The sequence below is a fragment of the Eublepharis macularius genome, chromosome 3 (assembly GCF_028583425.1).
Source record: "Eublepharis macularius isolate TG4126 chromosome 3, MPM_Emac_v1.0, whole genome shotgun sequence".
Taxonomy (NCBI): Eukaryota; Metazoa; Chordata; class Lepidosauria; order Squamata; family Eublepharidae; genus Eublepharis; species Eublepharis macularius.
Genome location: NC_072792.1, coordinates 161,500,512 through 161,517,594, shown reverse-complemented (window position 1 = coordinate 161,517,594; position 17,083 = coordinate 161,500,512). Strand labels below are relative to the sequence as shown.

The 17,083-nt window shown below is 44.0% G+C and overlaps 1 protein-coding gene across 3 annotated transcripts in view; it reads left to right on the top strand.

Moving 5' to 3' along the window:
• AASDHPPT (aminoadipate-semialdehyde dehydrogenase-phosphopantetheinyl transferase) overlaps positions 1 to 16,843 on the top strand; it is a 29,587-nt gene extending 12,744 nt beyond the window's left edge. The window contains exons 3-6 of one of the 3 annotated variants that reach the window (XM_054973059.1): positions 3,086 to 3,207; positions 8,291 to 8,365; positions 11,398 to 11,475; positions 13,567 to 16,843. In XM_054973059.1, the coding sequence (XP_054829034.1) occupies positions 3,086 to 3,207; positions 8,291 to 8,365; positions 11,398 to 11,475; positions 13,567 to 13,725 (434 nt within the window). In that variant the 3' untranslated portion in view covers positions 13,726 to 16,843. Of the gene's footprint in view, positions 1 to 3,085; positions 3,208 to 8,203; positions 8,366 to 11,397; positions 11,476 to 13,566 lie in introns of all 3 variants that reach the window. The other 2 variants (XM_054973058.1, XM_054973061.1) reach the window with 2 other exon arrangements.
• The last annotated feature ends 240 nt before the right edge of the window (positions 16,844 to 17,083 follow it).

Sequence of the window (17,083 nt, the reverse complement as noted above, 5' to 3'; positions counted from 1 at the left end):
TCGTCACACCTTGTAAGCAAAGCAAAGTCAGTACTAGGATGGGGGGCCACCAAGGAAGGCTCTGCAAAGGAAGGCAATGGCGAATGGTTCTCACATGCTGTGAATGGACTGATTACTCTTCCATTGGGACCTTTTTTTTACTCTGGCCTTTCCTTATAAATTCTCTACCTCCCCCTTTTTTTCTGGTGCACAAACTCTACATTTAGCTGCTGCAGATGGACACTCGAGTGCATTTGCTGAAGTGAGCTCTGAGTGATACAAGCTGATGCTCAAATAAATTATGTTGGTCTTCAAGTTGCTTCTAGACTCTTGCTTAATTGTGCTTTCATTTAGTAATAATTGTAGTGCTTGCTCATGGTCTGTTCCACACACAGAAATATTTCTGCAGGATCCACCCCATGTTCTCCTGACTTTCATACTCACCCACATAGCGCAAGTATATTTCATGATGACCCGTGTAGATTGTAGCAGTCCAAAAGATGATGTGGCCAGTGACTGGGATGAACACATTTTTTGTTTTCTTGTTTATTTTTGTGTTAAAAACTTTTACTTGTGATAACAAACATAGCATGTTCATTTTCATTGTTACCTTGTTGTTATTGTTCTCATTGGTTTCAAATGTAAACATTTTCTGGCTGTGTCTTCTGTTTTTCATCCAATTTGGATGAAATGCTTTTCAGAGTTTCTCCTATTAACCAAAAAATCCTCTCCAATGTGTCACTTGTTTCTCTTCTAGATGACCCTGGAGGTCTTCTAGATTTTCCTAGAGGTCCTGTCCAACCTTATGATTCTGTGATTCTGAGCTCTGTTACCCAGTGTGGCCCCATGTTTCAGGAAAGTGGGCAATGCCCTTGCCCAGTTTGGCTTGTGGTTGGCAGGTGGCTTCCATCTTGAAACAACCAGTCAGAGGGATGAGTAAGTGGCAAACCTCCCTGAAGTGCAGGCCTCATGCCAGGGATAGAAGGAAATGTGGTTCTTTGAGCTGATGGGAGTTGTGAATGTGGCTCTCTAAGAGTACCACTGGGTACCTTTGATAAGATGTGAAAGGGGGAAACAGTGGACAATTAAAAGCTAAACATAGATAAACAAAACCAATCGCATTAATTCATTTGCCATTTCCAGTTCATTTTGTTACCTCAATGAAGGTTAAATATAGGAATTTTTTTTGGTTCATTCTCTCCCCTCCGCCACCCATTTCGGAGAAGAAAGTATACTCCATTGATAATGGAAACCAGTTTGAAGGTAGGCCTTACTTCTTGTTCAAATTCATGTTGTGATCTCGGGGAAATAATTGCTTGACCTTTATGGATACAAACCACTTATTTTTTCACATAAGGAAAGTAATTGTCAGTTCAGTCCAGACTTTATAGGTAAAAGAAAAGGAGGTGGGGTGGGACAGTTGCCTCTTTAATGCTGTCATTCCAACTCTTTTTACAGAAAAACCTTGACATTCAGTGATTGCTTCTTTTTTTTTAAAGTATATGATTAGTCTTAAAACGCATCATAGCCATCACAATACCTAGTCAGAGTTCTTGTTTTAGTTTGAAAGATCATTAAACTTTGTGAAGCTAGGTGATGATGGGCCGAGCAGGGAAAAGGTTTGCATAAAGAGTCTGTCATTTAAAAGTGCATCCCTTCATTTTTAAGAAAATGTGCTTTGTGAGAATACAAATACTTGTGGCTGTTCAATCTTATCTTCTGTCCCTCTTCCTGCCACCAAACATGTTTACTGAACTGTATTTGAAAGCAGCGTGGGGTGGGGTGGGGGGAGATTGTTGGGAGAAACAGTTAGAGACGTACGTGTACATGATAATATTAATGCAGGGGTCCCCAACCTTTTTGAGCCTGCAGCCATTTTTAGAATTTTGGCACAGTGTGGTGGGCTCAGCCAAAAATGGCTGTCATAAAATGCTGCCACAGGAGGCAGAGCCAACCTCAAAATGGCTGCTTCAGGTTACCGTTAATAACACCGTAAAGACCCTTATGCTGTGGTGGCAGCTGCTGTCAAAGCAACCTTTTTTAAAAAAATAATCTGTATAGCCAATCAAGTCTCTATTGGACAATTAAAAGCCCTGCTCACTTTCTCAAAACATTTGACTAGCAACACAGAAGGTATCAGCAGGGGCCATGGCGCCCACGGCAGCATGTTGGGGAATGTATCATTTTTCTGTATACATATTAAGTGTGCTCTCCTTCCCGCTGAAGGATGTTTAAACCACTGGTTCTTGATAGGGTCCATGCAGCCCTCCAGGAGGTGATCTGCAAATCTTTAGGGGCATTCAGAACTTTGGGCCATTGTCAGGATCTTAGGCATCCCTTTCTCCTCAATTGAAATAACTTCTGAGAGCCCATGGAGGGTAAGATCATAGATTCCTCCTGAGGGTCCTTGAAAAAGTGGCATGCAGAAAGTATGAATCATACCTAACATTAAGGACTTGTTTAATGACCACCAGGTACAACGTTCTCATCAAACATATACATGAGATGCACGTACCTGTGTATCAGAAATATATAAAGTTGCCTCGGAGTGCTGTATTATGTCCCGATGTTTTCCCTGTGGAACTCCCTGACCCACAAGCACCATTCCTGCCCCTCAAGGTTCCTAGGCACCCAACAACCGTCATACGTCTCCACCTATGATGCACCACTCCCCCAGCTCACCTGACCTTCTGCGAGGCTTGCCTCTCTTCCCTCCCTTTGGTGTGCTGCCACCAACTGGTTGTTTTAGATTTGAGGATACTTTAAGTGGTAATGTTGTATGCTTGGGTGGTGGTAGTGGGATAAGATTGAGCGCTCACTGGCTCTCCTTAACTCAGGAATTATTTTTTTAAAAATCCCCTTGCGGGTGGAGGGGGGATTACAATTTATAAAATTTTGTTTAAATATAGTAGGTAAATACATTGAAGCAGGGAGTAAAACAGCAAGAAAGCCATTAACCCAACATTAGGAGAATGTTGATCTTCTAATCCTTCCATTAACGAGACATGTAACCTCCTAATTGCAAAAGCAATCAGGAGTGACTACCTAGCCATGACCGTGGGTTTCTCCCTTCCCCTCTCCAAATATTTTTACTTTCTAATTGCAGGAAGTGGTTCGATTCCTGACTTCTTCCGCATTATGAAGCGGCAGTTTACAGAAGAAGAGTGGAGGGCGATCACGTCCATGCGTAATGAATGGCTTCAGTTGGAGATGTTTCATAGACACTGGGTAATGGCTCCTCTTTCCCTAGAAATGCTTTTCGTGATTCGTGATCTAGTTAACAGCATTCCTGCTCCAACTTTGGAGTGTCTTTGTTTGCTTTGAAAACCTTCAGAGAAAGTATAAGGCAAGTGTTTTCCTGTTTTAATCACTGCACCACACGGGTTCGCCTCACAGATAATCATTATGCTTCTTTGGTTGTTGTGGGTTTTCCGGGCTGTATTTCCATGGTCTTGGCATTGTAGTTCCTGACGTTTCACCAGCAGCTGTGGCTGGCATCTTCAGAGGTGTAGCACCAAAAGACTTTCAGTTACATCACAAGGTCTACAGGAAACCAGCTCACACTGATCAGTACTTACACAAAAACTCCAATCACCACCCCCGACAGAAAAGAGGCATAATGAAAACATTAGTGGATCGTGCAAGATGGATATGTGAGCTGCCCTTTCTCAATGAGGAAATTAATCATCTAAACCACGCACTTCAGGCAAATGGCTACTCCAGAAATGAAATCCGAAGAGCAGTCAAACCCAGGATGAATCAAACAACCAAGGAAAAACAGTCTCCTACAGGAAAAGTGTTTTTGCCATATATCAAAGGAATTACTGATCAGATGGGAAAGCTTATGAAAAAGCATAACCTTCAAGCAGTATTCAGACCCACCCGAAAAATACAACAGATGCTACGATCAGCAAAAGACAGGAGAGACCCCCTCACCTCTGCAGGAGTATACCGTATACCCTGCAGCTGTGGACAAGTTTACATCGGGACCACAAAGCGTAGCATCCAGACAAGAATAAAAGAACATGGAAGACACTGCAGACTTGGACAACCTGAAAAATCAGCAGTGGCTGAACATAGCCTAACTCAAACAGGGCACAGTATCTTATTCCAGGACACCAAAATACTGGACAACACTTCCAACTACTTTGTCAGACTGCACAGGGAAGCCATTGAAATTCACAAGCATAAGCAAAACTTCAACAGGAAAGAAGAAACCTTAAGAATAAACAGAGCATGGTTTCCAGTTCTGAAAAACACCAGGCTAACAAAACACTCTATACCTGACAATAGCCCTGCAGAGAAGATTAGCACATCAAGCACCAATCCATATGCAAAAGAACCTCCTCAGGATACAGTGAAGCCTCCCACCATTAGCATTCCACACCCTGGGAAACTCTTACAGGATGACTCAGCTCAACCCAACCCCTCCTGAGTAGATAGAAATGACCTGCCAACATCTTTTCCACACTGTGACACTGAGAGATCTCTGTCTTTTGGTGCTACACCTCTGAAGATGCCAGTCACAGCTGCTGGCGAAACGTCAGGAACTACAATGCCAAGACCACGGCAATACAGCCCGGAAAACCCACAACAACCATCGTTCTCCGGCCGTGAAAGCCCTCGACAATACATTATGCTTCTTTGTTTGTTTTGATTTTGAAATTCTGAGAGTGAGATATACTGACTGCTTTGGGAATAAAAGACAGCCACCTCGGCAAAAGCATGTTCCTTCCACCAGCCAGAGGACATTTTTCTTCCCTTCCCTCCCCCACAGTTAAGTACCTACTGCTCTGTGTATTGCTTTTTTCCCCTTCTTGGTGGAGCGTTCATGTTACATGACTGATTCTAGAGAGTTGTGGCTCAGTGCTAGAACATCTGCTTGGCATGCAGAAGGTCCCAGGTTCAATTCCTGGCTGGAGAAGAGGGCAACCAAGATGATGAAAGGGTTGGAGCACCTTTCCTGTGAGGAAAGGCTGAAGAATTGGGGACTTTTCAGTTTAGAAAAGAGACAACTAAGGAGGGGGGCGTGATAGAGATTTATAAAATTATGCACACAGTAGAGAGAGTGGACGGAGAGAACTTTTTCTCCCTCTCCCAAAATTCTAGAACCCAGGGGCATCCAGTGAAACTGATAGGCAGTAGTAGATTCAACATGGACAAAAGGAAATATTTCTTTACACCACAAGTGAATAAAATGTGGAATTTGCTTCCAGAGCCAGTTTGGTGTAGTGGTTAAGAGCGTGGGACTCTAATCCGGAGAGCTGGGTTTGATTCCCCACTCCTCCACTGGAAGCCATTGGGGTGACCTTGGGTCAGTCACAGCTCTCCCGGAGCTCTCTCAGCCCCACCCACATCACAGGGAATAATAATAACATACTTTGTAAACCACTCTGAGTGGGCGTTAAGTTGTCCTGAAGGGCAGAATATAAATTGAATGTTGTTGTTGTTATTGTTATGGAGTATTTGGTGATGGCTACAGGCATAGAGGATTAGATAGATACATGAAGGATAGGTCTATCAGTGGGTAACTAAAAGGAATCTCCCCATTCAGAGGCCATGTTCTTCTGAATCCCAGTGCCAAGAGGCAACATCAGGGGAAGGTCTCAGCCTCTGTGCCCTGTTATTGGGCCTCCATAGTAACTGTTTGGCCACTGTGTGAGTCAGGATGCTGGACTAGATGGACCGCTGGTCTGATCCAACAGGGCTCTTCTCATGTTCTTAAGGCAGTGCATATCAGGTTCCCAGGGGCCTCCAATACAGGCACTGATTGAATCCAAAGCAGCTTTCTTTGCTGTCATGTATCTTCCAACCACCACCTGGGTCCAAAGGGTACTGTTATCAACACCAGTGGTTCTAACAGCAGTAACCAACCCACGGCACATACATCTTTCCCTCAGCATGAAGGCTTGCATAAAAGGGAAAGGCTTATAGAAGAAGAGAAGAGAAGATCTCTCTGGACTACTTGTGGACTGAGGTTCATGTATGAGCCACCAGTGAGAAGACCCCGTCTCTATTAGCCATCCACCTCCCCTCCAAAGGGCCACTGATGACCTGAACACCTCAGCTGGCTCATGTGGGAGATGGGTGGTCCTTTAGATATCCTCAGCCATTCAGAGCGTTGAAGGTCACAACTAGTACTTTGAAATGGAAACAATGAATGGAATCATTTAAGCATAGGAGAGAGAAGCTCCCTGTTTTGATTGCCCATTGATATTATATAGTCATGTTGGTTGACACTGTTATCTTATGGATGAGGGCGGGGGGCGGGACTTACAAAGGTGGCACAAGATGTTGAGAAAATATTGTGGTACTAGGAAAAGCAGGCTAGCTTCAAGAGAGCAACATCTCTGATCAATGAGGTGTGAATTTGTGTGTGCTGTGGAAATGAGAGTTCAAAAGTCTACCTACCGCTATAGATTATGGCTGGCTGCCTGTTCTGTTTTCAGCCTCCAAAACTTCAAAGGCTAATGAGTCCCAGTTCTTGGTGATCTAGAGCCAGCCTCTGTTTTGTTTGTGTTTTAATAGAAATTTCAGGGCTGCCAAGGGTAATCAATGGACTAATCAACTAAAGCTTTATTTGATAGTAGGGGAGGTAATGTTAATAAGTGGCACGGAGAGTTAGAACATACAAGGGAGCCTTTGGGGCTGTTTAGTTCTGGAATGTTAGGGCATTAAAAAAAATTCAAGTCCAAATGGCCTCCTAGCCACAAATGATTCAAGCTTCATTTCTCTGGGCCTGGTTACAGTTTCATGACTCGTGAAAGAAAAATGTCTGTTTTATTTCTGAAGTGACACAAATGGACCGTGCAAATAGCTTGCAGGTCAGAATCCCCAAGTGCCTTGAGCTAGTGTAAAGAGTCATTGTGGTGTAGTATTTAGAGGGTTGTACTAGGATCTGGGAAGCCTGGGTTCAAATCCCCACTCTGCCATGGAAGCTTGCTGGGTAGGGACCCCAGGTCCCCCAGTGGAAGCAGGGGATTCCCCACTTCCACCCTTTACCCCCTGCCTCCGCTCTCCTGGCCGGTGGGAGGGAGAAAGGCTTCAGAACGGGTCTCCCAGGCATGCTCCCGGAGCGGCACGATGACATCACTCCCAGGAGTGATGTCCTTGCACTGCCCTGAGAGCACTCCGCGCTTCACGGGGGGCTGATTTGGGCCCCATACAGGCCTATTTGGGGCCCAAATCAGCCCACTGCAAAGCGCACACGCTCCCATGCCTGTGCGATGACATCACCTGGAAGTGCCGTCACTGGAAGTGACATCATTGCGCTGACGCAGGAGGAACAGAGAGAAGGTGAGTGCTGGGTCCCTCCCCTCCTGCTGGGAGGGTAAAGGGACCTGACAACCCTATGTAATGCTGGGTGACCTTAGGCCAGTCATTCCCAGCCTAACCTACCTCACAGCATTGTTGGTAAAGATGAAATGGAAGGGAGGAAAATGATTTTATACTCCATTTTGGCTCCTCGTTGGGGAGAAATGTGGGATATAACATTTCAATAACATGTTCTCAGTCCTTTACCCTGATATTTGAGCCATAGTGGCAGCTTTACAAATTTATCTCACACTTCCTTCAGTATCACAAAAGGCAGTACGTTGGCGGTTCCATAATATGCAGCTTTATATAGTTGTATTTTACTAATCACATCTTGAACAGGGCCATGAGAACAGTCTGGAGGCCTGTGGCCTACTTCTGCTGCCAAAGCTGAGCCTATCAGCTACAACCAGGAAACTGGTGGCAAGCTAGATATAAATCACTCTGAGCCCCCTGGAAAGGGTATAACTGTCATAAATAATCCATTAATTGACTTACAGACCATCAACAGAAATTAAAGAATCGGCTGACAGCCCCTGAAATGTTGTGACTAATGCCAGAGTACGACCGTTTCTGCAAAACAAGCATCAGCTTGGGACTTCCTACATTTTCCCAGGTTTATTGCTTTTGCTCTGTAATTGCATGATATAACCATGAAAATTCATTATACGTACAGGCGAGAGAGAGACCAGGGGTTTAATAACCAAAGCCATACTGGCGTAGAAGGATTTTATATGCATAGGCATAAAACAGTAATAGTGTGCCTCTCACATCTGCAGTTCAGAGACTACAGGAGCGGATTGGAAGGGGACTTTGTGGACAGAAGCTATATTGTGGTCCAGTGTAAATTTAACGCCTAAAAGGATTCCAAGTAGGGCAAACCACCTGTGTCTGAATGTTTACTTTTTAGACATTAAAAGAGAGCTTCATAAAAGCCATTGGAGTTGGAATAGGTTTCGATCTTCAAAGGATTGAATTTAATGTCTCCCCGGCACAGCTGGAAGTAGGAAGGACCTATAATGAGACAATTATGCTTCTGGATGGCGAAGAAGAAAAGGACTGGACTTTCGAGGTAAAGCTGCAAAGATTCCCTGGAGTCATATTATATAAGTCCCTCAACAGTACAATGTTTGTGTTTAATTTGGTATATACTCTTTCACTGCCAGTGTGGTATAGCTGTTAAGGTGTCAGATGAGGATCTGGGAGACCCAGGTTCAAATCCCCATTCTGCCAAGGAAGCTCACTGGGTGATCTCGGGCCAGTCCCATCTTCTCAGCATAACCTATCTCACAGGATTGTGGTGGTGGTGGTGAGTGCCCTCAAGTCATAGCTGACTTGTGGTGACACCCTTCCCCCCGGTGAGGTTTTCCTGGCAAGAGACTAACAGAGATGGTTTGCCATTGTCTGTCTCTACAACTCTGGTCTTCATTGGAGGTCTCCCATCCAATTACTAACCAAGGCTGACCCTGATTAGCTTCTGAGATCTGGCTCACCTGGGCTATCCAGGTAAGGGCATAAATGAAGTAAATATAAATAAATAAAATTATACATGCACAAGCGGGGGAGGGGGAGCACTGCAAGGAATTAGGGGGAGCATAAATTGGATATTTCCCCCCAAACTATCTGTGATTCTTTAAATTACCATGGGTGGAAGCATGACAGCTTTCCCATGACTCTCTACCCCCCTGGCCCAAATTGATTCTCAACATCCTACGCTTCCTAGAGCATGTTCACTCCTCCTCAGGCCCTCTTTAACTTACAAATACATATTTTCCTGCATGCAAAGGGACTCCTCCAAGTAGGCAGAAACCCTCCATTGTCCCTCGATGGCTTTTGTTGCTTGTATGTTGGCACAAGCCACTCATTTTGCTCAAATAGAATCCCACCTATACAAAAACGGGTTGGATCCTTTCTCTCTCTTCCATTCATTGAGGAGTCCTGCTCCAAAGGAAGCAGTAATTGTTACTTTTCCACAACTGACTCCTATTTCCAGTTTGAACTTCATTTAGTAGTACATTTACAGCCCACTCTTCCTCCAAAGAGCTCAGCATGCTGGGTCCCCAACTCCATTGTACCCTCACAACAACCCTGTGAGGTAGATTGGGCTGAGAGTGACTGGACCGGGGAATTTCATGACAAGGGGAGGATTTGAACCTGGGTTTCCCAGGTCCTAGCCCAGCACTCTAACCATTAAATCACACTGTCTCTTAAGCCAGCAAGCAGGTTGAAAACTATGGTCTCTTTATCTGAAATAAAAAAATTTGGCCTAAATTTAGATCTTATCCTGTTATTCTGGGAATGATTAATTATACTGAGGAATGAAGTCTCTTAACTTCTCTAGTGTTTCCAAAAAAGAAGAAAAATCCATTTTACTTGCTAGAAATATTTCCAAAACCCAGAAATGCCCCCAGTTAGAGGATCCCAAAAGTTTTTAATGTCTGAGGTCAAAGCGGCCTCATGCCAGTATCAGCAGTAACTAACACTATGATTCTTCCACTTGCGCTGGGGGATTACATTAATGTAAATCACTAGAAATAATCTTGTAACTTTCAGTTTATGAAAATTGGTTCTCCCAAACAATGTTTGAAAAGGGAACAAATTCTTGGAAACTTACATTCAGCAGGGATAGATAAGAAAAGAGAGATTAGCCTTTTCACCATGTATGGTGAAAAGAAAACGAATTGCTAAGAATATTGTTCTGTGCCAGGATACATAAAGGACCACCTAGTTCCTGTAGGAATATGTCTGTCTATTGAATCCCTGTTCTGCTGTAGCACAGTGGTTAAGTGGTTCAGCTGCGAAACAGTACTCTACTGGTTCGAATCCCATTACTGCCATGAGCTCAGGAGGTGGCCTTGGGTAAGCCACTCTTCTCAGCCTCAGCTCCCCGGCTGTATTGTGGGGATGACAATAACACTAACTTGTTCACTGCTCTGAGTGAGGCATTAATCTGTCTAGAAGAGCGGTATATAAGTGCAGTTGTTGTTATTAGTTATCCCTGCTTTGTGAATGAAGAGGAAGAGAGCCATCTTGGTTGTGGCTCCCTAACTGTGGAATGTCCTTCTGACATCCATTCATCTGGTGATGATTTTTCAGGGCCAAGTCAAATACCTGCCCCCCCCCCAGCACTCCAATGGCTTGTTTTCTTCTCTCCTGTTGTTTTCCACCCACTAACAAAATAATGACGAATAACGATGGTCCCGGATACAGATTTCTCAGGTTGTGTTTGGTGTCAGAAATTTGGGTTTGGCTGAGAATACTGGGAGGTCATAGAGGATGGTCAATATTATATCCAGTTGTCAGGTTGCCAAATACCTTCCAAATACCTTTCCAAAAGACTCAACATAAAGAGCAGCCCTGATGGATCAGATCAAGGGTCCCTTTCGTCCAACATTCTGTTTCTAGCAATATCCAGTCAGCTGCCAGGGGAGTGCCACTAGGTAGAACTGCCCTAGACTGCTGACTTCTCTTTGGAACCTGATCCTGTGCTGCACCCCAACTTTGAACCCAGACATTACATGGAGGAATATTACCACTTGTTGTTTCTCGTATTCGATGACCAGAGAGCCAGTTTGGTGTAGTGGTTAAGACTAGAGCAGCAGGACTCTAATCTGGAGAACTGGGTTTGATTCCCCACTCCTTCGCTTGAAGCCAGCTGGGTGACCTTGGGTCAGTCACAGCTCTCTCAGAGCTCTCTCAGTCCCACCCACCTCACAGGGTGATTGTTGTTGTGGGGATAATAATAGCATACTTTGTAAAATGCTCTGAGTGGGCGTTAAGTTGTCCTGAAGGGCAGTATATAAATCGAATGTTATTATTATACTGTTATTATTATTATGCAACATGAGCAAGCAATGCACTATAGAAACAGCAACTTTCTTGCCTCCCACATGTGGGCAAAGTCCTCCATGCTCCCTAAAATGGTGCCTCGGAAGACCCTCCCGAACATCATGGGGATAGAAGGCGGAAGGGAATGCTGAACTGAGAGGGGTAAAATTGGTGAAAAATCACCCTCCTATGAGCAGAAATGCTGGTTGATATTTACAACACATCAGACTTCAGAAACATCAGGGTGCCATTCTTCTTTTTTTAAATCTCAACTAGGAAACCAGGCTGGATGATTGCCATCACGTTGCAGTCGCTCTGGGAAAACCAGAGGGTTTTAAAGAGCAGCATGCTGAGGTAAGATGCTCTGGTAATTAAAAAAAAATAAACATTTGAAGGTAACTGCCACATCTAAATAGTAATTGCAGTCCGGGGGGGGGGGGGCGCGGGTTTCACCCTGTAGGCAGAATAGCCTAGGGTGGCAGAGCAGGGGAGGGGTGCCAAATGATGCTAGCCAGTGGCAAGTACCAGCCCCAGAGCCCTTGACGGAGGAAGGCATCGCCAGCTCCACAGACTGCTCATATGGCCTGTATCATCCACAGCCTGCCCCAAAGGAAAGGACGAAGCTGCTAGCTCTGCCACCAGTCTTAACGTCCTTGAGGTGGTGGAGGCAGCTCCTCACACAGCTGAGGGGATTGGCAGTGGCGCTGGCAGCTTGGCTGGGCTGCTTGCCTGGCTGCCCTTTCCCCACTTCCGAAGGTGGAAGAGAGACCAGGCAGCCACCAGTTTCCTTCGCATCAGTGGCTCCATGCATGGGGGGGGGGGCAGGGGGGCTGCCAAGGCTGCAGCTTGTCTAGGGCATAAAAAATCCATGGGCAAGCTTTGATTGCCATTCTGAAGAGGAATTGTTCGTCACACCATCATATTGTGTCTTCATCCTGTCACAGCCCTTTGCCAAGTACTTACTGAATTAAATATGTATACTCCACTGTAATGGAATAAAATTCTGATCAGTTTACAATCAAGCTAGACAAAAGAAAGGAAATCCATCAGTATGCATATTGGATTGTAATACACAGGATTATTCCAAAACAAACTGCCATTCAAACAAGTGTTTATCTGATTAAGAACATTTTCTGAATATTTGTAAATGCTGGGAGGTTCAGGCCAAGACATATTTTAAATTATTAGTTGACTCTAGGAGTTTGGAGCTATTGTGGAGAAGGCTCTGTTTTCTGAAAACTATTTCTCTTAAAAGAAAAGGACTCGGTACACAGCATGCCTTTCTAATCTTAACAAGTTCACAGGCTCATACATGGCATACAGAAATGTAAACCTAATTGATTTGAACTCAACACAATATATGTAATCTATTAAGCCTATATTTTGGCAAGGGATGCTGATGGAATTTTCCCCCTTGGAATTTTTCCTCAGATTTTGGGGTTCTGAATTGTCCAATCTGGTTTCTAGAGAAGCCAGCAGTGCCACAGTTTTCATTTGGTGTAATTCTTTTTTCTTTCAGGTTGTGCACCAACACATACACATATCAATTAGATCACAGTGCAAGAAGAAACTGAAATGTTATCATATGATCACCTCTAATTGCACTGATTTAATTAATATACGTATGTGTTTCTGTGTGTGAGTAACCTGGAAAGGGAGAAAGAAATGTAGAAATTTTTCAGGTTCAAAATAGAAGGCAGGTAGACTGTGAGGCAGGACAGGGGAGAACAAAGGGAGGGAGATCTGCTGATCTCAGCCTCAAACTCAGAGCAGAACTACAAGTGACAAAAGGCACAGATTGGACACTTGTCAGCTTCCCTCAAGTTTTGATGGGAAATGTAGGCAGCTTGGCGGAATGTTGGACAAGTGACAGTTGAAAAGTCCATTGGACTGCAGTCAGAGAGCCAAGCTGCGAGACCAGGATGCCTACATTTCCCATCAAAACTTGAGGGAAACAGACAAGTGTCCAATCTGTGCCTTTTGTCACTTGTGGTTCTGCTCTCAGACAGAGAGGCATTATATCAAGTTGCTAACTGGCTTTGAAAATCAGGACTTCGCATTTGGGTTGGTGTGGTTGGCCTATTGCCTGCCAGAAGACCCATTACCAACCAAGGGACCATGAGACGATTTCTCATTTCCTGGTCAAAGAGCAGTACCCTTTTGTCTCCCTTTAGCCCTGATGCCACTGTGTGTGTGTGTTGAACACACAAAAGAATGGAGGTGGATGAGGTGGTGCTGGCAGCAGTGTGGATCTTGCCAAGGACCCCCAGAGCTTGTGGCCAGCCCTGTCACGTGTGAAGAGAGACAGATTTCTCTCTCCTGTGAGATGGGTAATTTTTATTAATATGGCCACCAGGACAAAGAAAATAACCCTAGCCTTATTTTTTTCAGTCTTGAAAATGCTGGTTGTGTTTGTGTGGTCATAACAATTTTGTTTCCTTTTAGGTGCCTCGTAAGGATGTGACCCAGACTGCATTCACAGTGCTGGCTTTTGATGATTTAGTGGCGTCTGCTGTTCCTCTCACACCTGAAGATCCTGCCTGCTGGGATAACTTTTGTTCTAGGCAGGATTCACCAGCCCGACAGAGTTCAAATTCAAGATAAGGTTGTTGACAAGAAATGAATTTGAGGGCACTGAAAGGCCACATGCTGTGCCTTTACCAGCAGTCCATTTGCAGGGGGCTGTATACGTGGAAGGAGGGGATGGGTTTGCGTTTAACTCTTCATCTTTTTTTCTATATGAAGTGACCACTTTTTTGTTCATTTTCTTGGATTCATTCTCAGATTTTGCCTAGGTTTTCCTGTTCCTTTAGCTGATTAATGGCTTAGATCGCACAGTAAATATCTGCTAATGCAAGGGGTGAGGTGATTTTTTTGGCCCCTCTCCCCCACTTCTCCCTGCAGATCTTCAGTTCACCCCTTGTGCTGTTCCTTTCCCCTCACGGGTAGTGTTTTAGGGAGCATTTCAGGCTGCAGCAGGAGCAGGGAGATGGAGGAAGTCCAGTTCTGCTGATGCGAATGCCTTCCGTGAGCAAAGATTTACCACAGGATCCAAACTATCAGCCTTCTGGGTTCCTTTGCATGACGGAACACTCAGTGCAACCTTCCCCTCTGCTCCTGACCTCCTGTGGTGTTGAGCACAAAGGTTTGCCACCTAGGATTCTACATACAATCATGCATCTGAAGAATCTCTTCCCACCTATATGCATCTTTGAAGACAAAAATTGCACTAGTGATGTCATCAAATATCTTTGCATTACCCATGAAGCACCTATGTCATGTCATAGGAAATGGAAGGCTGGGGTAGAGGTGCACATACCATGGGAATGGACCCATTGGCTCATTGACATGTATGGGGCCTTTTTTCTCATGAAATGTAATTTGCTTTTGATGGCTTTCAGTTGTACCTCCAGTCATTGCCTACACAAAACGTCCTCAGCTACTAGTGAACAAGGAGGAGAAAACTTAGCTGTTGTTGTTGTTTTCCATATCTGAAATAATAATGGGTCTTTGAGGGAGCCTCCAAAGCAGAAATAAAAAGAACTAATAATAGTACTATATGTGTACTTGCCTTGAATCACTGGTGGGGTGTAAATATTTTAATAAATAAACTGCTCAGCAGGGCTCTGTGTTTGCATAATGGTACTGGAGTTTTTAAAAAGACTCTAGCAAATGTATTTATTGAAGAGGACAAAAAATTATCTGTATAAATCCCAGCCAAACAGTTGCAAGGAATATATACTTCCTAACCCTAACAGCATTTGGATAATGAAACTGGCCGCCTGGCCTAGCTCTGAAATCTCCTTCCCTGGAAAGTAGAGAAAAAGTGCCTGTGTTTGCAGAGGTAAGATGGTTTTAAGTCTAGGAAATATTTGTTTTTATTTACAATACTTAAAGCCTACTTTTCAATTTATTTAAATCCACCAGGAAGCTTCTAAAATTTAAAAAAGTGGATCGTGACCAATAAAGTTCCAAATTGTACAGTGGTAGAATAGCCCCTGTGAGATTTTTTTGATCTCATTCCTAATGAAGCACGTTGGTTTCTTGGGGTAGTAAACTTCTGGCAGTAGTCCGGCTGTTGCTAAGACGTGCATAACGACAACAACTGACAAGGTCATCCTTTTTCAGAAAGACCAACTGAAGTTAGTGAAAAGTACTTCAAACTACAGGCACCAATTGTGCATTTGTAAGAAGTGTGGAATCTAACACACGCAAACCCAAATTGTGAATCTGATCTTGTAAGAGGATATCGATCAATTAACATCTCCACAGTCCATCTGGTCAGCCACTAACAGTCTTGTTTGCTTTATGTTTCAGTATGTTAATAGCACTGATTAGCCCAAGCTTATCAGCGCTTGGAAGCTAAGCAAGGTTGGCAAGGGTTAGTGGTTGGATGGGAGACTACCAAGGAAGATGAGGGTTGCTATGCAGAGGAAGGTAATGGCAAACCACCTCTGTTCATATCTTGCCTTGAAAATCCCATGAGGAGTGTCCATGAGTCAGTTGCAACTTGACAGCACTTAATGAATGCCCCTTCATCTTGTTACCAACTCCAGGCACCAATCCAGAACCTGTATAGCATCACCCCAATTAAATAGTTCAGTGGCATGTGTAAATCACACTGAAGTCCAGTCCTCTATGCATCACACAGAGGTTACGTAGGATTTGAGGGGAAATAAAGCCTTGCAGCATTCTGTTTCATAAAGGATGTGCTGCAAAGCAGAAGTCCCCAGGTCCTTGTTTTGGAGTCAGCCTCTTAGTAGCAGAACCAATGATGTTCCAATTCCAAGTAATCAAAAAGGGCGTCCTCGTTAATGCAACAAAAACCACTGAGAAAGATGTCCAGGTCATGTTTCTTCTTACATCGCAATACAGCTCATGCATCAGGTTGACCAAGGTAGTTTCAGTCCCAAAACCAGGTTGGAAGCATGACTGAAATGGATGTTGACTATTTACATCATGCAGGAACGCGATGGAAATAGATAGCAATGATTTGATCTGGGTCTCCATTACCTGCTTACCCCCAAAGAGGGTATTATGAACCCTTAATTTAGCCATATTGCGGGGAGGCGGTTTAAATGTCCCTGCATGCAGGATGAAAAAGTTTTGCAGGCTGACATGGTAGTTCACATGCCCTTGGTCTAGAGTTAATCTCCATTCTAGTCATCATCTTAACGGCTTCGTTGCTTCCAGTTCTGTGATATATCTGGGAGGCAGTTTGGCTCCAGTCAGTGGGAAAGGGTGTCTAGGAACAATTTTGTCTATTGTCCAGGTTGTTCTTATATTCCAGAAATCAACCAAGGTATCAACTGGAGCCACAGTAATGTCAGCCCATGGAAGCCTTCTAGTTTCCCCAGTTTCCAATGATGGATCCTCAGAATTGATCCGCCACACAGCAAAGGTTTTAGGAACAGTGTGTAAGCCAAACCAGGTAGTGATGTGACCATGACTAGGGTACTTTTGATACTTCTCTCTGCACCCAGATCATCGTCCATTTGTGTGCCCCAAAGTACCAGACCCAGAGTGTGATCTGCTATGTGCGTAATTACCATGATTTTCTGGGTTTTCATGGTTGTCATAGCAGCCATTATGTCTTGAGAGGTTCCAGTTAAGACAGACTCAGCGTGATTGAAACACTCACTGTTTCTTAATAACACCATGTAGATTATTGATGACTCAGAGTAAACACATTAAACTGTTTAAAGTTCCATGTGGAAGATTGAAAATGTTCTCTGGAATAAAAGTAAATATGTTATAAAACGGTAAAGTGTGTTTCCTTACAGCTTTCTTTAACCTTTAGTGGAACTGCAATGTTGTTTTTCTTTTCTTGTATTTTTGCTGGAAACTGGTTTTCTGTTGCTGCAGGCTTCCTCTGTGTTCAGTAAAAGAAAAAGAAATTTCAGATTTCTGTAGTCGACTGAGCAAGAAGTATATTTATAGGGAGACGAGCTTTGCTGTGCAC